Source organism: Pelecanus crispus, chromosome 3 (genome assembly GCF_030463565.1).
Source record: "Pelecanus crispus isolate bPelCri1 chromosome 3, bPelCri1.pri, whole genome shotgun sequence".
Lineage (NCBI taxonomy): Eukaryota > Metazoa > Chordata > Aves > Pelecaniformes > Pelecanidae > Pelecanus > Pelecanus crispus.
Window position 1 is genome coordinate 27,936,206 of NC_134645.1, and position 25,030 is coordinate 27,961,235.

Below are 25,030 nucleotides of genomic sequence, written 5' to 3' on the forward strand. Positions count from 1 at the left end.
TGACATCAGGAGGAAGGGGAAAACTTACATTATGAACAGAAATGGCTACTGTGGTTTCAGCATTAGTTTTCATAGGCTGAGGAATTAATTTTAAAATAGGACTGAGGTGAACAATGTTGGCAAATAACACGAATGTGCAGCATTTCTTGGTACTGATCATTCCGTAAAAATCCTGTAAGTTGATTGCTTGTACATTATATACAAAATTGATGAGCTAATCCATAAGAGAAATGCTAAAAAAACCCCAAAAAACCCAAACCAAAAAAACCTAAAACCAAACACTTTTTTCCCTTTCAGAGAAGGAAGTAGCTGTTAGCGTTTAATTGCAGACTGTAAAGCATAAATTGTAAACGTCAGTCAATCCTATTGAATTGAATAGGATTTTTCCCTAGTATTTCTTAAAGACAGAATTTCATCCCATGAAATTTATATGGCAGATCAAGAACAGTTTTTGAATGACTTGTGAACAAATACAGGTGTGCTATATTTCCATATTTTTCGCTGCTGCAGTGTTAAGGGCTACTATCTTGACTTAATTTAAATCCTCTTTTTTTTCCAGTTTTAATGTTTCCAAAACACTAGCATTTGAAACCTCCAGGTACCTGTAACTCTAGAGGCTCCTGGGTTTTATGTGCAATATACATTTTTTCACAAGCGTGTGCAGTCTTACATGTTATTTCATCTTTTGTGGTTTTTTTTTTTTGCATTGCTGTAATTTCTGAAAGATAGTCTACATTTTATGAGTCAGCAGAGTAGGACTACAGAATTTTTATTAATTGTTACATTATACAAATAGTAAAGTTAACTGGGAACTGGTAAATAGCTGGCTCTCATTTCTGAATCTGATACTTTTGATCAATATGAAAAGATACAGGATAATACTTTTTTTGAACGCTGCTGTGAAAGATTGCTCAACTAGTGGCATATGGTGCGGGAGTGATTTAGGTCAGTTCTCTGGTACACAGCTTTGCTTCTGTAGGCAATAATTCATAGAGTAATCCCACTGAATTCATTTATACACAAGTGTAGGACTGTAATAAGAAATGAATAAGAATTGCAGAACGTTAGGAAGCAGGGAGCATATATCCTTTATTTTTTTCTCTCATTTTATTTTCTCACTCTGTTTCATTTCTCTGTTTTTGCCTATAATCCTTAATCTCTTTTCCTTGTTTTATATGTCCATCCTTTTAAAACTTTGTTTTTCTGCAAGTGTGCACATTACAGATGATTAAATTACTTGGTTTGGAGTATGTAACGTGTTACTGAAGCATTTTTTCCTTGTCAAGGTATCCTACAAATCCAGAGCATGACAAGGAGCTATGTCAGATTATTGGTAAATAACAGGAGAATTATATATATTGAAGAACCAACAATGGTGTTCAATTACAGTGTATTTAGAGTTTGCACATGGATTTTAAGCAGCAGGGAAGCTTAAATGAAGACAGTACGTCCTTTTGAAAGCTGCTGCTTGTGAAAATACATTTCTTGCAAAGTCCAGAGTCTTCAGCTGGGCTCTTATGGGTATTGCAAAATCTACCGTGATGAGCAAATCACTAATACATTTCCATGTATTAACATCTCACACTCTGGTGAAAAGAATTAAAAGAATGTGTTATTTGCTCCTGTTTTGTTGTTGTTGGCAGTAGAAAATCATTAAAACAATACAATATTGTAGCTCCCCCCAAAATGTAAGATATTGTATTTGACCTGTTTTCTTACACAGTGCTTATGAATTCTGTGAGGTGGCTTTGATCTTTTTCTCATTCAGTATGGCTGACAGCCTGCTAAAAATATGCAAAAGAGCTTTACCATAGAGGACATACAGCAAATCAGCAGGGTACTTTCACTGCAAGTTCAGTTAGGGACTCCCCTCTGTTTGGGGTGTAAAGTTTGAAATAGTTAGAAATAATTGTTTTAAACCTTTGGCTATACTTTGCAGATTTAGAAAATGGGGTCATTGGATTCCCTCACATTCAGCAATATCACCTTAAAGACCCCTTTTCACATGATTTCCTGAAAAACAGGGTCTGCTGCTGTGCAACAAAACTGAAAACATATGTGGCCCTTTTCGATCAAGTTCTGATTACAACCTACTAGTTGCTAATGGAACCATCATTGGAATCTAATCAAAGGAAACAGGTTGAAAGACATACAAAAAAGGAAAACTGCTTCTTTAGTCAGAGCCTGTCTCACTGGAGTCTTTTAGTACTTAGTCCTGAAGCTGCACTAACACCATCCTATATCTATATTTCAGGCATTCTGTTGTGAAGTTGAAAACAGCTGGGCTAGGAAAAAAAGTTCAGGTTTGAAAGCAAAATAGACTGAATAAACATAGTCAAGAGGACTACAGTAGTTAAGGGACAGCCCATAATTTATTCTGTACAGTCACAGAAACCAGTTGGAGATATCCTTCTGATTCCTCATTCTCTGTTAAATATAGCGTGAAAAGAAGTGTTGATGCACAGGGTTATGCCATGTAAGCCCATCATATTAATTGGCTTACTGAAGGTGTGATGGCAAAACCATTCACCTCTTCCTGCAGTCTATTTGCCCACCTGCTCTGGAGAAAAGTAGTAGCTGTTTCCCCTCACTTGTAACCTAGTTCTGCTCTTTGGGAGCACCTAGGGCAAGGTCTATGACTTGCCTTTTTTTTAATGAAAAGTCATAAATATGCAGTAGGCCTTTCCAAGAAGCTGATAGATGTTAACACCTAAAAATATTTCTGAAAAAGTCATCTCTGTTCCTTGAATGGTAGGGGTGACTCAGCTGAGAATGCAAAGGGAACCAGCAGGGCCATTGCTGATCATTTTTCAAATGCTTCGTATACCAGTCTTTGGGGTTTGTGATGCAGAATTTCATCTGTGTCTTAAAAATAATTCTTTAAAAGTTTGTCACTTATTTTAAAGTTGTGATCTTCTAACCCTCTTTCTGTCTGCTGGTTCTACTCTTGCATTGCCTATTGCTTTGCTGCCAGCACAAATGTTCAAGCATCCATGTGGTGAATTTTTCTAAAGAAGTGACCCATTAACGAAATTATTAATTTTAACTTGCTGTAGTTTTCTGAGCAGTTTTATCACATGACACATATGGACATGTGCTGTAGAACAAAACAGGAGAGGGGAGAGACAGGAATGGTGTGGAGACAGTAGAAAAACAACCACTGGTGGAGAGAGTGGATTGCTTTTTTCAGCAATGCAGATTTACGTTGTCCAACAGTAAATTCATCTGGTCTACATCTAAGCAAGAACATCCTGGAAAAAACATGTTATTGACAGAAAGGCAGAAACATCACTTTTTGAGATGTGGACTGCTTAATCTGTATCAGTTAAGGAAGAGATATTTCAGACATCTGAAGGGAAATGTTGGAAGGGTTTCTGGGTAAATGTCTGCATCTTCAGTTAAATATGTCACAACTATTTTCCTCCTCTCCTGAATTTGGCTCATAAAACAAGCTGTAAGTTGAATCTAGGAAATATCTGAGGCCCAGTTTTAGGGAGTTTCAATCTTGAAGAAAAACCATTGAGTATTGTGAAGAGGATACATATTAGGAGATACCAGCTGAGGTGATGCTTTGCTTTTTGTCTATTCACATAAGATAACAAAGGTTTGGAATCTGTTTTGTGTTGTGGCTTTTTGTGAAATTTCATATGCATGTAATTTGGCTTGAGAGAGGATTCTGAGAAGGTAACAGTGAAGGTAGATTGGACTTCTGAGTGTGAGCTCCCCCCTTAATGGGTGATTAAAAAAATAAATCAGTCTTGTGATATACTGATTTCTCAGCCAAAATGTATGCTTTGGTAAACACAGAAATCTTGCAGGGAAATACTCAAGTTTTCTAAATGGCAGCCATTTTTACCATTTCCTTATGCAGTTATAGTTGTTAAAAGAAAAAAATTAGAAGGTAGAACTAATAAAGGACATATGAAAATTTGAATCAGCTAGCTAACTATAAAGAAATCTTAAGTGTTGCACATGTATAATTTGTCAATGCCAGTGGTGAGGCACCTGTAAGTTCCCCTCTAACTCAGGCCTGAACCTGCCTAGCTGGGGCATGGGAGAGAATTATAGAATCATAGAATTGTTTAGGTTGGAAAAGACCTTTAAGATCATCCAGTCCAACCATTAACCTAACATTACCAAGTCCACCACTAAACCAATTAAGGGTAGAGTAATAATTTCATGTTTCCTGGCTTGGTGGCTGGATTATTTTTTAATGAAAGTAAAAACTAGGAACCATTAAGGTTGTAAAGGATCTCTAAGATCATCAGTTCAACCATCAACCCAACACCACCATGTCCACTAAACCATGTCCAAAAGTGCCACATCTACCTGTTTTTTTGAACACGTCCAGGGATGGTGACTCCACCACCTCTCTGGGCAGCCTCTTCCAATTCTTGACCACCCTTCCGTGAAGAGATTCTTCCTAGTATCCAGTCTAAACCTCCCCTGATGCAGCTTGAGGCCATTTCCTCTCATCCTATCGCTAACTACTTGGTAGAAGAGACCAACACCCACCTCACTACAACCTCCTTTCAGGTAGTTGTAGAGAGTGATAAGGTCTCCCTTCAGCCTCCTCTTCTCCAGGCTAAACAACCCCAGTTCCCTCAGCCACTCCTCATAGACTTGTGCTCTAGAGCCTTCACCGGCTTCGTTGCCCTTCTCTGGACAGGCTCCAGCACCTCAATGTCTTTCTTGTACTGAGGGGCCCAAAACTGGACACAGTATTCCAGGTGCGGCCTCACCAGTGCCAAGTACAGGGGCACAATCACCTCCCTGCTCCTGCTGGCCACACTATTCCTGATACAAGCCAGGATGCTGTTGGCCCTCTTGGCCACCTGGGCACACTGTTGGCTCATATTCAGCTGTTGACCACACACTCGAAGGTCCTTTTTGGCCAGGCAGCTTTCCAGCCACTCTTCCCCAAGCCTGTAGCGTTGCATGGGATTGTTGTGACTGAAGTGCAGGACCCTGCACTTGGCCTTGTTGAACCTCGTACAGCTGGCCTCAGCCCATCAATCCAGCCTGTCCAGGTCCCTCTGCAGGGCCATCCTACCCTCCAGCAGATTGACACTCCCACCCAGTTTGGTGTCGTCTGCAAACTTACTGAGGGCACACTCAATCCCCTTTTCCAGATTGTTGATAAAGATATTAAACAAGGCTGGCCCCAAAACAGAGTCCTGGGGAACACCGCTTGTGACCTGCCGCCAACTGGATTTAACTCCATTCACCACAACTCTCTGGTCTCGGCCACCCAGCCAGTTTTTTACCCAGCGAAGACTACACCCATCTAAGCCATGAGCCGCCAGCTTCCTTAGGAGAATGCTGTGGGAGATGCTGTCAAAGGCTTTACTGAAGTCCATGTAGATGACATCTGCAGCCTTTCCTTCATCCACCAGGCAGGTCACCAGGTCATAGAAGAAGATCAGGTTGGTCAAGCAGGACCTGCCTTTCATGAACCCATGCTGGCTGGGCCTGATCCCCTGGATCATATCATATTAACATACCAAACAAAAGCTCAAACCTTCATTAAAGTGAAAATAAGTGCTTTAGATTTGCTGGCTGACCATTTAAGGGTCTTTCATATTACTTTCTCCCTACTGACAAAGCTTTCAAGGTTAGCTACTGGGGATTGCAGGCTTTGTTCTATCAGTGCTTCTAGGCTGCATGAAGGACAGCAATAAAGTTTATTTCTGTGCCTGCATTCTACTTGCTGCTTATAAAACCTCATCTCTGTTTGCTTTTTTTAGCTAACAGGGGGGAAAATTGCCATTAGTCTTCTGGCAGCCTGTCAATAAAATATCATTTCAAGTTCTCTTATTAGAAAACAGATGTTTTTCTTTTTAATGTGTATGCTTCTTTCCTTTCTTTTCACTCACCTTATTTTTATCTTTTTAAGTCCTGCATTCTACTTATGGTACTTTATAACTGATTGAACAGGGGCCTCAGTAATCAAATATATAATAGTAGTATGTCTGTGGCTTTCTCAAGGCACAGTGATGTGCTCTGCAACAGCCAAACATGGTAAAAAAGGAAACGGTAAAAGCTTAAACATATGGTTATTCAAGTGAACTTGAAAATTCATACAGTAAGGATAGTTGTCCTAATTGGCAGTGAAAAAATCATTAGGTATACATCCAGATAAAGACTTGGCTTTTTAACACTACCACATAAATGTTTTCAGAAACTTCTTTAAGATTGCTGAAAAGTTGTACGCTTTCCAGCTGTGATATTTCAGTGCATAGTTCAATTTTACAAGGCCAGGTATAGATAGTTTTCAATTTACTGTATATGTGGGGCTATGTGAGTTGGGGCCATGGTGTGGATTTATATCAGCTGGCCCTGAGCATTGGTGTGCTGCCAAGGTGTTACCAGTAGAGCCCAAGGGCATGGTCTGGAGGTGACTCAAATTGTTCCCTTTGAACCTTCAGCCTGACTCTTAAAGGGGAGTGGGGAGCAGGAGATCCTCTAAAATACTGAATATGACAAGAGGACTCCTGAAGCATAGAAAAGCAGATTGCTGCAAGCATGTAACCTCTTATTTTACCAATAAGGGACAAAGCAGCCTCCAGGATATGCTAGATCTATAAGAATAGATTATCTTGAATTAATAAATCTTGAGTTATATGCAAGGGACTTGTGTGTGTCCAGCCTATATTGGTCCTATCAGTTTTTTCATAAAAGGACTTTTCAGAAGAAGTAGACTAGGCCTTTCTACTATTTTAATGGGAAGAAGCAGTAGAAAGTAAGTTTTTAATGTATAGCAGGTCCTAAATTTCTCTTACTTTACTTCTATGTTTTTTCTCAGTTTTGAGAAGCAAGATGACAGTCACATTTCAGGACTGGTGACTTAAATTATGCTCATAATTTTTTTCATGACAGAAAGTAGGTGTTACAATCTAATCTTGTAGGGATATTGAGGAGTGATATTCTAATACTAGTAGAAAAGGAATTGAATACTATTTTCTTCTGCAGAAGAATATATAAAAGCTAATGTAACGTCATTCATATTAGTGAACTGGGCTGCAATGGCAGTCATTTCACAGTAAAGCTCTGCTACCAACTGGTCCCACAGGAATCTCTACTGACATATTCATAAATGATTGAGAGAAGAGCAGGAACACTGTGGTGATAGTATTTGCAGATGCAATGAGATTATTTAGGAAAATCAAATAAAATGCTGCATGTGAGGGTTTTCTCAAGGGTTTCAAAATGCTGAATGAATGGATAGTAAAATGGTAGGTGGAATTAAATATCAATATGTAGAAAGTAAGTCATATTAGAAAAAAATAACCTTAATTATGCAAGCACAGCAATGGAGTCTGTTAGCACTGAGCTAAAGAAATTGTGTAGTCATTGTAAACAGCTCTTTAAATAAAACAGTTCAGAGCTTAGAAGTGACCAGAAATCCCAAAGGTTGTTAGTAGCTATGGGGAAAGGAAGTAAGACCAGAAGAGAAAACAGCATTATGCTATTGTGCAGTCACTGTTTATCCACATCTTGAATCCTGCATGTGTTTTTAGTACTTGTTCCTCATGATGAACTTAAATAGGAAAAATACAGCGCGCTGCAACAGGGAGAATTCTAAGTGCAGATTGGCTTTCCTACATAGAGGAGCTTGGCAAGCTAGGGGAAAAAAAAAAGATACCTGAGACAATGAGTATATTTTTATGAAGATATGATTTTACAGCCATAAGAAGCATCAAAAAGTTAATAAGTAGTATGACATTGAAATCTATCAAGGACTTTTTGTAATAAGGCGGTTTCTGTAGCACCAGTATTCTCTAATAGGTTAGTCACTGGAAGCTGTGACTGTGTTAGAGTAGTAATTACTATATGGTGGCCCTACTTTTCTTAGCTGGTATTGAAAGCACAGTGCTGGGATAGCTGGACTTCTGGTCTCACCTGGCAAGGCCACCCTTATGTTCCCAAACAGATTTTTTGTTGTGTTGGTTTTTTTTTTTTTAATGGAACAAAAGTTTGTCATTGGTATTAAAGTTGATGGTCTAGACAGAGCCTTAGCTCAGAAAGTCTGTAAACTACTAGCTTCTAGAAGCTGGCAACAAATAGTTAGGGGAAAGTCCCTTAATATTGTTCCCTTCTTCTCTAAACATCACGTGCTGGTCATCTTACAGAATGCAAGACAATACAGAACTTAGGTGTAACATTCAGTATAGCAGCTTTTGTCTTATGCACTATTTCCTCTCTTATTTTGCAGCTTCTTTTCCTAATCATTTTATCACTAGTTTATACCCTGTATTCAAAGCAAACAGGAAACTGCTAGTGAAAGTAATATATAAATCTGTCATCAGCTGGGTTGTACAGAGTCATTCTAAACTTTGTAATCAGATTCTCAGAAAATTAGAGTAATACCCCATAGATGGCAGCAGATGACACAAGCCAGTATTTCAATAATTTCTAAAAAAAATCTGTTCTTAGTTAACTGATAAAACCAACCAAATTAGGATAAACCATTAATTAATTTGGCTATTTCATATGTACTAAGCATTGTGAATAATTTTTTTCACTTAGTACCAAGAATTTTCTAGCAAGAAATTTTGGTCTGTAGCTCTTTAAAAAGAAAATCATTGCTAGCATTCAGTATTAAGAAAAAATAAGAATGGCAGCACTGCTCAGTTGATAATGCTTCTAAATTTATACTCAGATTGGAAATACTATGCAGCTTCATATATAAATACCTTTATTCACTTTTCATATTACTACTTATTTCTTTCTTAGGACTCTGTTTCTAAGAATGCTGTTGTGGTGCTCATTTGTTAATACTTTTGGGGAAAACATTTAGAAGTACTAATAAATGAAAATTCTATGGAGAAATACTGCAGTCTTTCTATTAGACGCTTACAGTTCAAAGAGTTTTTTTCAGGTGATAGGAACTTAAGTTTTTTTCCAAATAAATCTGTCAAAAAAGATACTAAAAGCATTAACGGTTTAGTTCAGAAAGCATTTAAGTATACTAAGAACATGCATAGGACTTTTTCTGAATATGATGCCTTACTGAATCAATGCTGCTGTGCTTATCTCCAGAACTTTTCAAGGAAAACCAAACAAATTGCCATCTCTCTGCAGGTAGATACTGCTTTTCTGATCAACACATCACATGCTCACAGCCATAATTCTGTCCTAACACATACTTGTAAAGAATTCATATAACAAGAGTTTGGGGTTTTTTTGAATGAAATGGATATATGCAAGTAAGAGATAAGGAAGAGGGGAAATACAGAATCGGAGAGAGTGACATTTGAATGGGAAGTCTAGTTCTCACTAACACAGCCAATGAGCATTGCAATAGGTGTAACATATATTGAGGTGAATTGCCAAGTTTCTGTCTGTCCCTCTCATATTAATAGATATTATGAATAGAACACTTCTACATTATAAAAAAGTGCAACCAACTTCAGCAAGAGTCAGATCAGATCCTATTTCTCAGTTTGGTGTGATTAGGAGAACCAAGATGCTTAGGGAAAGCTTGACTACCTCTTCTTCAATCAAAGAAAGAAAGAAAAAACGGATTAAAAAAAGGTGTGCCAAACTAAAATTTTGATTAAATCAAGATTATACATATTTATACACTTGTAGTGCTGGAAGTCTAGAATAAATCCTTGCTAAGCAATTATCTTGCATCTTAAGCATAAAGATCAGTGGGATCTGATTATAGACAGTAGTGAACAGAACATGGGCATAGAGCCTTTGTCTGTCTCTTCCATATGTAGCTCTCTAGTGCAGGAGTTCTCTGCCTATTTGCATAAAAACAGGTTCACAGAACCTGGTTTCTGAGCCATCTGTGGCATTCTGATGGTGCCTCCTTTACTGTGTCTGCAGAAAATATTGTGTAAGTATGTATTAGTTTTAACTGTATAACTGTTTCAAAAGGGTGGGCTATTTTATCGTTGCTTCACTTCTCTGCAGCAAGTCATTTCATAAGTTCAATCGATGAAGTCTAGCAAGCACTTAGCTACAGTATTATTTGCTATTAATGTTATAAGAACAGTAATTCATTTTTCAAAGCACTTTTTTTGAAGAGCTAATAGTGTTAAAAACATCTACCCAGTGCATGTCACTGATGAGCAGTTTCTTATATTAAAAACACATTCTATCTAGCGCATTTTGCATTTGTGTCTATTAAAATGCATGAAACATCTATCATAACATTTTAAGCACTCAGTAGCTTATTACTGGAACCACATAACTGCTTCCTTATTATCTCTTCTTGACAATGACTTTAATGAATTATATTCAGGTAGTTGTTAAAATTTCCTTCCAAGCACATTTCATTTTTGGATGACATGTCAAGAGGTTAACTTATGCTCCCTTCCAGCTGATTTCTAGGCCTCAATCCATCAGACAAGTCACTTCAAAGGAGATATTACTCTGTTGAGTTGAGACATCAAGCTAAAGTTGGCTTGCTGAGATGCAGTCCCCTTTGGGAAGTGTGCAAAGAATTCTTCAGCAGTTATTTGTCTAGGCAGTACTGAAGCAACAAGACACAGGATGAAGACCAAGACATGGAATGAGAAAAAGCTATTAAAGATAAGAGGGAGCTGTGGTTAATGTAGCTTATACCAATTTTTTTGTATTATTTCTCATTCATTTTATATTCTGTGAGATTTTCCTCCGAGGAGTGAAGTGCATGTATGTAGAAATAACATTTCATTAGTTAAAAGTTCCTCTCCGTCTCTGCACGTTAAGTCTCTTCTTGCTAATAGTAAAATCTGTCTGGAAAAGCAAGACCAAATAGGTAAGTCAACAATTCCATCTTTCACTCACATGCCATGAACTGTTTATGTGTGACTTGTGGAAATCGGATCAGAAATTAAGTATAACAAGCATAGACAATATGCTTACTCCTATCTAAGGAATTCTAGTTTTACAAAAATAGTTGTTGACTATAGGTGAAAATTACCTGTTGAATTTGTGTTGGGGTTACTGCTATACTTTGAATTGTCCATGCAGTTTTTGCTATGTAACATTTCAGCAGCTGGAAAGCAAGTATGCTGTTTCCTAGGAGGGAACAATATAGATGCACACCACGAGCTCTATAAGGGGAAGAAGTGTTCTTGCATCTCCAGCTGACATTTTGCATGTGATAGAAGACACTTAGGAATTCAGTTGACAAGCTAATCGGCTATTAAGAGCAGCACTAGCTAGAAAAGACCTCAATGGGTATTCTTGATTTCCTAAAATCACATAAACCAAGATACAGAGCGCACCTTAAGAAAGCACAGGTAGGAACTTCTGTCAAGAAATTTACTTATTTTTTTCAATAACAAAATTGTCATTCACTGACACTGAGCACAATCCTTAAAGGATAATAATTGGCAAAAGAACTTTTGAGAGATTTTCTCAATGTTGAAATTGATTCCATCTATTCAATTTTAAAAGTCGTGCTGGTTTAGTTTTATACAGGCATGCAAGAGACAGAGCAAGCAACAGCCTGGAAATAACATATCAAAAGGTGTTTGACTGTACCTATTGTTAGCATGTAAATGCTTGAGCAACCATAATTGCAAAATGAAATTCTCAAAAAGTTGCAAGTGAACAATGAAAAAGTAAAACTAAGCCTCACTATTGCAGGTGTCACAGTTAACTTCAGTTTCATTTAGACACCATAAATATATGTCTGGGAAGGTAATAGGTTTAGAATCAGCTGAAATGTAGCATGAAAAGTTTGACGCAGAATGCAGAAAAAGGCCTTGTTTGCAGAAAAGAAACACACATTGGTCTTTGGGTAGGAAATCACATGAAGAAGCTGGAAGAGTTGCTGAAAATTTACCTTTAATAAAATGTCGTATTAAACTTATGCAAACTTTCTCAAACACGTGTGGTATCTAAGACAGTTGAGTACTTTTGTTCCCAACAAAATCTTTATTGGAATAAGTATTTTTGGAATAGTAATTTTAGGCTTAGGAATCCTGAAAAAGTATGTCTGAAAAAAATGCTATTTTTATAGGGAAATTTTTTTAGGTTCCCTGATAATTAGTATTCAGAATGGTTTCTTGCAGATAAGGAATATTGGACCTAACTCAAAATTGGAAGAAATGTTTAAAGAATATTTATAATGTTGCCTAGAGTTTCAGTCTGAAAAATTAAGGATCTTTTTCCTTTAAAAGAAATTTTCTTTATAAGAAAGATTCAAACAACCGTTAATATGTATTGTTTACCCTTTTTAAATAGTACTAGAGCATTGAAATCTTAAGATACGTATTCACTTCATATGACCCTGCTGCTGTTAATATGCCAAGTGCTCTGCCCTATGGCCCATATAATTGAGAACAACAGGAATCTTAAATTCTGGATGAAATCTGGTGCAGCTGAACTGGTGGCTCTTCAGAAGCTGAAAAGGTCTAAGAGTAATCATGAAATATTACACTGTAGTGATGAAACTTTACAAGGATAAACATGGAGCAAGAATGCCATGACATAGCAATGAAAAAATATACAAATCAGAAAAAGCGTGGTTTTGCAAGTATTTTGTGAAATAGTTTAGGAATATACAGGAAAATAAGTACACGCCTCATGTTGTCTGTTGTGTAAGTCAGAAAAAATCAGAGACCAATCCCATACCCATCAAAGTCAGTGGAGGCTGTTTATAGAACAGGGATCACCCTTTGTATTCATCTATTTGTAATTTTTGAAAATAATCAGAAATGTTTATTTTAGTGCTCCTTGCTTGACTCCTGTCTACGTAGAAGCATCCAAGAATAAGCAGTGTCAAGAAATTTTGCTTTTATGATCCATGATGAGTATAAAAATATTTTAAAACATTTAAATGCTAATCAGCAATCACAGATCTTTAAACATTATTCTCTTTAACTAGGCAAAATGTTATAATTCAACATTTTCTTTTTTTTTTTTTTTAAAAAAGAGGACAGGAGTGTGAGATTTGGTTGTTACATATTTTATAACGTCTGTGCCTTGGGATGAAGACACCTGTAAATTAAGTGGAGATTATTCTTAAAATAAAGTCACAGTCCAAATTCTTTTCCTTTCTGTGCCAACTAGTTACCAATCTGCTTATTCTTAAGCACAACTTGCAACATACAAGGGTAAAATGAATTATTTAAGTGTTTCTTTCTGTTATGCTCATTTTTGCCTAAACATAAAGGTAATGTTTTTTATAAAAAGGTGAATTATGGAGAAGCATACTTAAGTTGTGCTTACTTGTATTTTTAAATGTACTTCAGAGTTTTGACAGCTGTGGTTTGATATAAATGGGCACAGTCAATATCAAAGTCAGAAAGGGTAATGTGTGATCAAAGCTGCTTCTGTTTCTTTCCAGTTGTCAATTATAATCTAACAAAAGTACAATAAATATTCCAGTTCTCTCAGGGAAAAACAAAAAAAAAAGATCAAGGGTGTACCAACTTTTTCTGCAAAAATCACTGTAAGTTAGGTTATTTTTCATTCATTGGGTTTAAGTGGAAAGCAAGAGGGCAGACTCAGCAGTAGAAAACAGTATCACAGGTTCTTCAGGCTCATAAAGGGTGTCTGTGCCATCAGGGCACGCTTAGAGACCTGCTATAGGTGACTACACACCTGTTCCCTGTAGCAGCTGTGTATCTCAGTCATCTTTGTGTTTATTAGCTAATTGACAGCAATTTGCAGATCAGTGATTAAGGTCCAGATTATCAAAGTTAGATAGGCGTCTCATGGTGAAATCATTCTTCCAAGTCAGAATTCCTCCAGATCTCTTGGGGTTAGAGGAGACAGTAAAGTTCCTCTGAAAACTGAGGTACTGTACTTGAACAGTAACTTGTAGAGATGATGTCTAAGGAAAAGGAGATTGCCAGGTGTATCATCCTCCATTTCTTTGAAAGCTTAGAGGAATATTCTCACTGTTTCTAGAAAATCCAGGGCAGGGAATGTATGTGTTTCTGCCTTTGTGTTTTGTAGGATTTGGGGCTTTTGGTTTGGGTAGTCAAGTTAACTCCAGATGACTTAGCCATTCTTTTCTCTACCAGTGTTACAAAGTTTTTGTTCAATAGGAGTTAAAAGGAATTTGTCATTGAAACAAATTTTCAGTGTAAGAAAGCTGTCTATAATACAAGCATTCTGCATGGGAAAATTTCAGTATCGTAAATGAATGAAAATTTCCCATTTTGTTCTTCCTTGTGCAATACACTAGCTTATAATGGATTATCCTTTAAACAAACAAACAATTTCAGTTATCAAGCCAAATTGGTTGGGGTTTTTTCCCTGTATTATTCAGCATCGGTGTGTGTCTAGGTGAGTTGTTGCAGTGATCCAATCCAGGTTCTTCAAGTCCCTCCTCTCCGTGGTGGCCAGATTTTCCAGCTAGCTTCCCTTACTGTCATCGTTCTGTGATCTTTTCTCAGGCTCAGCTACAGGAGTGTTCTGGGAACTGGGCAGCTGGCTGAGACAATGGGATAGCAGGCTTGTGAAATACCTGCTTTCTTAATGTACTTCAGTAGCTTAGGTAGAATGGTCGAAGATGTTGACTTGAAAGTGTGTTAAGCACACCTTACTTAATCAAAATGTAATGCTTAAATGCATTCAGCTTAATTCTTGGGATTTTTCATTATAGCAGCTGTGTCAAACTAAGGTAAAAACAAATTAAGATATACTAAAAGTCACACAAGTAGTTTGTGGAAGTGAATCTGCTGAATCGCAATTCAGAGTCCTAGGATTTAGGCACACTTTAAAAAATTCAGCATGATTCAAGGCAGGATATGACCTTACAGTGTGTTTGTAATGCTGCAAGATCTTTGCAAGTGCACGTTTTTCTACCTGCAGTAAATACAAAGTAAATAATCTTGCACTGAATCTAGCTTTAAATTAGCATAGAATTGCTATGTATTGAAAGTTCACGCCCACCATACCTACAGCAAAGTGGATTGTCAAATTCAACATAATTTCTGAAAAGTTGCCTGAAAAATGTTCAGCAGTGAGCTGAAAAAGCAACCACCATATTTTTCAAGCTCATTGACTTTGCTGTATATTAGTTCAGGGCCTTAGGGTGGATTCATAAAACCTTTAGTACCTTTAGCACATTTTCTGATGGTCACGATCCTTAAAAAATGGTACAAAAGAGAAACTGCACTGTTATTAAAAATACAGGGATCTAGCTGACTTCTGGTTTCAGCTTTTAAAATACACTTTTCTTTCATTATTTCCAAGAAGAAGGAAAATTACATGTCTATAGGGCTGTTTGTGTTTCACTTGCTTAGATATAGGACTTGCAAAACTAAATTAAAATGCAGCTGATTCCTAACAATAAGTGTTTTAAGTAATGTGTTGAGAAGCGTCTCTGAGGTGGGTTAGACGTTTCATAATGCGGTAACAAAATCAGTTTTATCCTCTCATGTACCCTGAGTTCACATATAGTTGTAAATGCAATTTCAAAACCATTTTTCAGGAAATATGTTTCAACTTAATATAGACCCAATTACTAACCAGCAAAGCACACTTCCACTTTTGAGAGCAGATACATATACTTCATATGTATACATATACTTTAATGTGGCAGGAAAGTCTAGAGGCCAAGACTTACCACTCAAAAGTTTACTACTTTCTGATGTTTCTTTCTTTCTCCATCTCGGTGAAATTTAGTAGTGGTCCTCGTTCTGTTTGTAGAGAATAGGCTTTCACAAGACAGTGGTTTATCATCAGCACTTTTCTTGGCAGGCACCAAGAATCCTTAGATGTAATTTAGTCCAATAGATTTATGTTCTGCCCTCCCACCTGGGTCTACTGGCTCTTTTTAGATACTTACATGTCACCAACAGTTAATATGTCACAGCTTTAAAGAAATTAATGGATGAGTATGTGCGCTATCACACCCCAACTTAAATAACTTGCTTAAGGCAAAAGGTAGACAAAGTTGTGAGTGGGGAAATACTGAGCAGCTCAGACCATGGGCAGGGGAAGCAAGTTCACAGAAAACAGATAAAGAAACAGGCAAATGACTATAGAAAACTTTGTGTCCTCAGACCTGGATATGGGGCTTGATTCCTGGATTGGTTGTTTTTTATATCCTTCTGTAGATTTTTCTTCCCCAATGCATTCACGATGTATGCTGTTTTTCCTTACTAGCGAACTAATCCATATTAAATGCAGTCTGTTTGTAGTTTGGTCATGTAGAGGAGGCAAGTAGAATTTTCAAAAGTACCTTGCTTTGCTTTCTGCATTTCTATATGAGAGCATGTAGAGAAACAGATTTAGTATTATATTTCTTTTACTCAAAGTAATATGAGCAAATCTATTCTGCAGCTGAAATGAAGGCTAATGAATGATATTAGCAACTCTAATCTCCTTCATTTTAATTTCTAAAATGTCAGGTTTTGTTTTAAAAAGTAATAAAAATACCCTAAACTGCCAATACTTTACCCAAATTGCCAAAAGCAATTTTGCCTATAATAAAGCTATTGCAGGCTGGAACGTTTTGATCAAGCAGTGCAGATGGATATGTTTTGCTTGATACAATTCAGTGAATGTGCTGTTCTTGTGGAATTTTCTGTATGAGTCTGTTATGAAGAAAATACAGTTGACAAAATTTCTTTGACCTGCAATAAGACTTTCTTAAGTTAATTTATCAATTAGCTTTAAATGATAAACTGATACATTTCGTTGATCTTTAAAAGGCAATTAATTTTTTATGTTAGTAGGAAACATGCATAGTCAGGGAATTACAGGATAATGCACATGCAGTCATTTAAAATACAGTTGATTCATTATAATATTTGACTTTTTAAATACAAGTTTGCAAATGAATGATTCAGAAGACCAGAATTGTTTCTGCAGCCAACCACCATAGAAAGGATAATAAAGATTAAGATGCCTTCCCCTATTTCTCTTGTATTTCTACATCTAGTTCTGGAGGCCTCCTTTCTGAACATTTTGTGCTGCAGACTGGTGTATGATATAGATGCCTCGCAAGGTTTGCACAGTGGCTGTGAGACTGGCTGCTTGCTGGAGCAGAAGCCTAGATTACAGACATGCTAGACTTACCCTGGAAAGCAGGATAAAAGAGATGGCACAGAGTTGTCTGGTTCTGTAACAGGTATTTACAGTAACACTCTTAGGTGTGTCTCAGAGCCACTCAGCTGTCTTTACAATTCAGCTTGCTATGTATATGTTATCTTCGCTGTAAGGCTCCATCTGAAATCCTGGCATCCCTGACCTCAAAGTAATATTCTCTGTTAACTGCAGTGATCTCGGGGTTTTGTCCTTTTGTCCACTTATTTCTCTCAAATTTTAAATGGGAAATGCCATATGATATTGATTGCTGTAGTATGCATAGTTATCCGTTAGCAAACCAGGCTGAAACTACTGACATTTCTTACACTGGACAATAAATAAATAGTACTGGTTTGCCTGTAACTAACTTGGGTTCTATAGGTTAGTATAGCATTCACTGAACCATCCAGTCTCCCTTGCTAGTTTCTATTTACTTTGTCTATCTTTCAATACTTCATTTTTGATATCTACTTTTCATCATAGAATTGAATGCTCCAAGCAAGTCTGGGTGGCATTTTGGTATGTGCCTCAGTGGTGGTGGATGGCATTGTAAGAGCCACTAATAATTCCTGTGTTTGGTTCAGACACTTAGTTTTGTATGTGTTTTGGTACAATGCCAAAAGCTAGCATCTTGTTTCAGAGTGACCAGTTTGTTTTTATGATGTTCTGTTCAAATAGTTGGTTAAAAGATTTCCCGATTTATGTACAACAGAATAGATATCTATAGGAGAAAAAGTAAGCATGCGTGTTACCATCAATTAACAGGCTCGTTTGAATTCAGCAAATTTTCAGCACTTGAATTAGGCTGAACAGGCTCCTCACATGGTAGTAAAGAGAACAGGAATCTCCAGAGACCATTTAGAATATTCCGCACACTGAAAATGAGATTTTTCTTTTGGACGTTCATACTTTTTTCCTTTAACTTTAAAAAGGACCTAAGGCAGGTAATTTCTAGCTGAGGTGCTGAAAACAAAGTAAGCTCAACTTTGGGTGCCTAAGTAAAGGTATAACTTAGGGTGTTTGGGGCTTTACATTTATATGTCCTAGTTCATAATGAGCTGCATCATCAAGATTTGTACCTCTATCGGCTGGCTGCACAAGTCTGTATTTTCCCATGTAAAAAGATGGTTGTACAAGCAATTATCTGCTTTTAAATGGATGTGCAGATTTTACTGGCATGATGGATTATGAGCAAATTGTTGGAGCCATGTAAGTGCCTATAATTTTTTATTTGGTACTATCCATTCACACTAGGGATGCATAAAATCTAGTAGTTATTTAAGCCTTTAAAATAGGAAAAGAGCTGAATATATAGATGTTGGTAATAAATTTCATACTTAAGCAAGAGGAGATACTTAGTGTATTTTTGCAGATTGCAGCCTGTTTCTGAAAGGAAAGGTTTATGAATGAGGTATTAGTGTCTGAGAGAATCAGTAGCTCAGAAAGTGAGTGAGTGCTGGGTATATGATGCAAATTAACTGTGTCCTGTCTAGAAAGAGACATATGAGTTCCAGGGGAAGGACAGCATGGGAAATAGGAGTGGAGGGACATAAGGATGGAAGGGGGTAGTATCAGTCCATAGAAAACAGAAAAAAAATCCTTTGGGCGGGGGGGGTGTTTCTTTTGTTTTGGTTTGGGGGGTTTTTGTTTGTGGTGTTGTGTATTGTTTTGTTTTGTTTTTTTTTAATTAGGACTCTTGCTTTTCTTCTCATGGGGAGATATTTAATCTTTTCTTTAAAAAGAGAGAGGAAAAAAAAAAAGCCCACCCCATCCCCAAAGTGGCCATATGCCAATTCTTATTTAAATACAACAACACTTTCTGCTGGTGTGATTTAAACAAAGTGGAATCAGTCCAGTGTAAAGTCAAAATAAGACTGGAGAGCCAATGATTTAGTAGATTTAGATTTTTAGACTTACAGTAGATTCCCTATAAGCTAAAGCACTATAAACGGGGACAGAAGAGTGTGAAATGTTATGATCTCAATAATATGATGTTTAAATTAATTCCAGGTCAATATATTTGAAAGTCAGTGAGGAAAGTACTAATATAAACTATGTTTGAGGTTGGCTAATGCCATTTAACAAGGTGTGTTAAGAGTTTCCTTCTGCAGTCCTTGTATTTGTGTGGTATCAAGGACTATGTGTTTCTGTGTTTAAGCATTTAGAAAATTTTGTCCCAAATACACTGCTCACAAGCACATTTACTACTTTTATATGCAAAAGCATGTTCTTGGCCAGGAAGCAGCCCAAGCGCTACATTCTCTACAGGAATAATGAACATCCATCTTTCTCCATCCACCTCTCCAGCTGCCATGGAAAACTATGCTACTTTGCAGAGATGCAACATGATGTGACAGGTACACACACAATACCTGGACACTGGGTCTTGCTATTTTGTAGTTCCTGGTACTCTCTACGACAAAGCAAAAACGCCTCTTCTCTGTTAGAGATTGGCTTCAGGAAAGAAAAGCCTCTTTTTCCATGCAAGGTAGCTAGTTTCTAGAAGGCCGGAACTGCTTTCAATGAGTTGCTCCCATATTGTGTTATACCCAGGTTCATCCCTTTCATAGCCCTTTCACCATAGTTCCCCTTAATCCGGTTTTTGATTGCATGCCCTGTGGAGGAAGGCAGCTCACAGGTAGTTCTGACCTGATTTTTTTTTACTTAGTGTACTCTTGCAAAGGAAATGGACTGATACACAGGAAAACATACATTTAATTTTATAACAGGAACAGTTCACGAGTCCCTAACCATTAAAAGATAATAGATATATTTGCCTGTATGAATGTGAGCAACAAAGTTGGATTTGATATTTACATACACTGAGGCACCTCTACATGAATGGGACACTACAGAGGGTTGTTAATGTGAGAGCAAATTAAAATTGCACAGGCTTTTAGGTCTTTTAGAGATCTGTTGTGAGATAGATAAGGGAGACTAAGTAGTTCAGCTACTTTAGAAATTTTAAAAACGAGTTGGACTAACAAATGAAGAAGGGCTAACATGTTTAAAATAATAGTAAGTGATGTATTTCTAGATAGGCCTGTTGACTCTTACTAAGATTTTTACTCACATCACTTAAACTTTTTTGCAAATCCATACCTTGTCTCCCAAATCTAGTTAGAAATTGCTTCTACTGAAACCCCCAATAAAATACAGAATAATAGAAATTGTTTAAAGAGCATTATTCACTGCATCTACATCACCGTATTCAAAGAGAACATTATTCACTTAAGCTTTATGTAAAACTGGGCTTTGTCTTGTGAAAGAAAGTGAAGACTTAAGGAACAGAACAATTCAGATGGTTGACATCAGTGAGTACGTATACATTTCTTTCTGCTGGGCTTGCGCACATTTCCTAGCCTATTGTCAATGCAGAGGCATAGAGAAAGCAACATGATGTTATCAGATGCTGTAGCTAGTATTTTTATTCATGGAGATCCCTTGACATGCTCAAAATAACAAAGATTGCATATAAAAGGAGGGCAATCAAACAGCAACAATTAAAAAAATGCTGATAGAAAATGGAAAAAGTCTGAGATGAAAACTGTCCAATATGCTGAACAGCTACATCAAGCATTAATGGCTTTTTCCCTCTGTGCAGTCCTGAAGTCAGAGAGGCTTTGGTTTTAGACAATGTCATATAGTACCCATTTATTAATAGACCTCTTCCATCACAGTTAGCCTGCACTGGGTGGAAAAGAGTCCAAAAAGAAATGTGGGACAGTTTCAGAGCCAGTGACGTATCCCTTTTAAAAAGAAGGCTGACACATGTGATGTAGTCACCTGAAAAGACATAGTAGAGGTAATGGTCTGACTCAGTGTAACCCTAACATTTTCATATCAAATGTTACTTTATTATATGTCTCTCTTAGTTAGCAGCAGCCTTTACTATGCCACAGGAACTGAAAAACAGGCCAGGGAGGTCTGTATCTTGCAAGAATGTAGTTTGTTAGTTGCAGATTAGCTTTACCTTTTCAACAGTCACCACATAGGTCCAATAACTCAAGTTTGAGCACCAAAGCTTTGATTGATTGGTCCAGCACTTGGTCAATCACCTCCTCTTATCAATGGTAGTTCATAGTCACGATTTTTCTCTTTCTTTCTATTCTTGGCCAACAGTGCAAGGGAAGATTTCCATGATAGTTTTCTTCTGAGAGACTTTTTTCCTAGGTATTAAAGATATCCTGTTTCCTAGATTTGTGAATACTTCAGTTACTGCAAGTACATTGTGCTATACACAGAATTATATTTGCTTCAAAAGTGTTTGTTGTACTGCTTACAAAAATAGCAGATTACAAAACAAGGTATCCATTAAATGAAAAAGGCGAGTACAGTTTGGAGGTCCGCTGACGTCAGAAGGTACTGGATCTGAATATTAATGAGTCATCTGGATGATAAGGTAGTAGATGATCTTCTGAGAAGCCTTAATAAACAAACATAGGCTGAGAAGCTGACATAGATTAAGAAAAGTATAACACACATGCACACACTTTTACTACTTGTACCTTTCCCCAAAACTATTTTTCATGAAGGAACAAGAATCCAGTCTTGTAAACACATGCTGAAGTTCTTCTGGCTGCAGTAATCCCATTTCTTCCATGACTGGAAGTTGCATAACTAAATCCATGTTGACTGTGCCTATTTATGACAACCTGTTTCATATTTAATGTGCATATACAATACATTTATATAGTTAAATATACAGTAGCAGTCTTTTAACGTAGTAGCTCTATATTTTGAGGTTTGCTTATACTTTGTAATTTTCTTGCTTAATGTGACTTTTAACGTTTGCCCAGCCAGTCTCTCTGTCTCTCTTTCTCTGTGAGGTTCACATGTAAACTGATTTAAAGATTGCATAATGACTGTTTGGCATATCCTACAGGCAAAGGTCCAGAAACCCTTTTTGCTGGCTATAACCTCAATGACAATGAGTGGCATACAGTGCGTGTGGTTCGGCGAGGAAAAAGTTTAAAGTTAATGGTGGATGACCAGCAGGCCATGACAGGTAGTGTGGCATTGTGACTCCGTGTTACTGGGGGGAAACACAAAACAAAAAATGACAGAAGTAAAATGCCTTTATCTGAAAGCAACAGATGCTTTTTTCTTTTCTTGGGTAAGATCAAAAATCATGTTATGCATCTTGAAATACTGCTACTGTGCATTATTACACTTGATATTAATGTTACTCTAACATTGCTATTGAAATTAATGAAAACCTCCATGCTGACTTAAATGAATGTTTTTGCACAGTAATTGGAGAGAAGTCATTTGATACATCACTAATGAGAAGGCAAGTAAAATGCTTTTGGCAACACACTGAATTTATACTAAGGTTAAACTCTTAAGGCATTGCTGTAAGAAAGAATTTCATAAACGTTTGAAGGATATTCTGTTGTGTTTTAAATCTTGCATCAGCTCTCATCAATAATTAAATATTAGGCAACAGGTTTTTCTCAAATACTAAAATAGCAGTTGGGATGGGAGAAAAAACATGGCATGAATGCTAGCAGATGTTAGAAATATATTCCTGTGTATATATTATCAGAAATCATAATAGAGAAGACTTTGATTTTTTTCTGTTAAAGGTAAGGCTTACATATGTATCGTTAATAGCAACAGACCTGGCTTCTGGCCCTGATTCCTTGCACAATACAATGTGCCTAATTTTGTGTTAGCTATTTAGTATTTTCCTTTGTTTTCATGTAGTATTAAATAGCTTTTATCATTGCTTTTAAGCTTTATTAAAAAGGTAACAATTTTAATGAGTTTTTAAAAGGAATTTAGTAGTCTTCTTTCACTTCAGCAGAACACTGAAGACCATGTCACCAGTAGAAAAATAATTGCTCTGTATTCATATAGCTGCAAAAACATATTTTCTACAATCAGAAATTACCAGTAGATCTTCCAGAAGTGAAGCAAAAATTTAGTCTGTGTATGTGATGATGCTTTGGGTCATTGTCCCAAGAAAGTAGATGGCCTAAATCTGTTAATTCATTTGTGAAAATAAATATATAATACTGGAGGAACTATACTGAAAAATATCATCATCTCACTGCTTCAACTAGCAACTCAAATAATAAGGCTACTTTGGGGACATTTTCTAGTAGAGATCTAGTTTAGATATGAATAAAATACAGCGTTTAAAACCAAATGCAGATTTCCTGGGCTCCTCATAGCAGATTATTTACAAATACTAAAGGTTACAAAACCACCAAGAAGTACTGTTTTCATCTTTGGGTTCAGTCTCAGTTGCTCAACACAGCTTCGGAAAAGTTCAAAATGTATGTGAAAGATTAAGATGAAAACAGGTGGTTTCTGTCATATATAGTCTAGTCAGGTGAAGGAATAAATAAAGAATGCAGGACTGTAAGTTCTTGTAATCACCATTCATTGTGGATAACTGTAATTACTAGCAAATATCATGGTCTTGTAAAATAGCTGAGACACTGGAACAGGCTTCCTAGAGAGGTGGTCGATGCCCCATGCCTGTCAGTGTTTAAGAGACGTTCGGACAATGCCCTTAATAACATGCTTTAACTTTTGGTCAGCTGTGAAGTGGTTAGGCAGTTGGACTAGATGATCATTGTAGGTCTCTTCCAACTGAACTACTCTATTCTGTTCTAGCTGTTAAAGCCAGCAAGTCTTTTCAGTTGCCTCCTGATCAAGCAAAGTCTTCCTAAACTCCCTGCAGCAAGCTGTGTGGCCCATCTGTGGCCTCCTCCGTCAGTGAGGAGGGAACTGGCATGACAGAAGGAGCTAGGGGGAACTTGAAAGTCTGATAACACGGGAAACCTGCTGTTAATCCCAGGAATATTATATTTTCTATTCACTGTGGCCTTTTTTTTTTTTTTTTGGCAATACAAAAAGTTTTCACTCTCATCTGGTAGCAAGTAAAATGTACACAATGCACTTGGATGTGTAGTAGCTTGGAATTTCCTAAAGGGGTAGTGAAAGAGTTGCCATATCAGATTGGAATGCTCTTGCTCTAAACTGCTCAGAACTTTTCTTCAGATGTCCCAACAATCAGAAATGTGGTTAAAATGTAACCTGGTAGTTATTCATGTGAAAGATTATTATAATTTTATGGGAACACAAGGAAAAAATGGATTTTCTCCCAAAAATTCCAGCTTCCCCCAATCATGCATTGTATTTTCCTTTTTTGATTCCATTTCCTATGTCACATGAAAAAAACCCGTCAGATCCAGAAAGGTTAAGCTAGAGGGGAAGGCATTAAATAATTCAGCCTTACTATCCATTTTTTACAGGTTATAAAATATCACCTGTTCATCCATGTACTGAGCTTAGTTATCTTTGACAAATGCATAAATTGTGCATGGATAAATAATATCTTTCAGAATTATAACTAGCTTCCATTGGAAGTCATACAGGTGGTTTTGAAAATTTTACTCATCGTAGAAGAGTGTAAATACGTGCAGCCCTGATGCACTTTGTTTGCTGGAAATGTATAGAAAAAAAAAAAGTGGACTGAAGGAGGTCACTACAGTTGGATAATGGAAAGGATACGTAGCTTATGGTTATGAACAGAAATTCACTTGGCCTTTTGTATGTCCCATAGCGTTGTAACAGGCAATGCATTTTGTGCGCCAACCTGACAAGTTAACAACCCCCCCAAAAAAAAGCCCCCAAAACCCCCCAATCCAAGTTTGTAAGCACAAACTGCAGTCTTTCTCTTCATTGCTGTAGTTGCAAGTACTGTGGAGCATTATGTGAAATCTCAAGTCCTGTTAGCATGTTTCTACAACTGAAATGTTAGAGGGAGATTTGGGATGTAAGCCCAGATTCTGGAACTTTTATATTACGATGTTCAAGAAAGAAACACGTTTAAGGTAGTGAGGGTACTGTGTTACAGGCCAAAGCTTAGTGGATTTTTGCCATGACATTTATGCAATGCTATCTGAAGTGATATAAGACTGGAATACATAATGTTCCTCCTCTAAAACATGATCTTCAGCTCTCTGGCTGCAATCCAATTTACAGCTCTTGCCCTTGCAGAAAGTTACAGATTTGTCATTTT

At 37.0% G+C, this 25,030-nt stretch overlaps 1 protein-coding gene across 18 annotated transcripts in view; it reads left to right on the forward strand.

Annotated features, from left to right (window-relative positions):
- The window catches only part of NRXN1 (neurexin 1), a 728,426-nt gene that overhangs the window by 326,354 nt on the left and 377,042 nt on the right, over nucleotides 1-25,030 (forward strand). For all 18 annotated transcript variants that reach the window (XM_075708526.1, XM_075708515.1, XM_075708516.1 and 15 more), the window contains one exon: nucleotides 21,878-22,000. In XM_075708526.1, coding sequence (XP_075564641.1) covers nucleotides 21,878-22,000 — 123 coding nt within the window. The remainder of the gene's footprint in view (nucleotides 1-21,877; nucleotides 22,001-25,030) is intronic.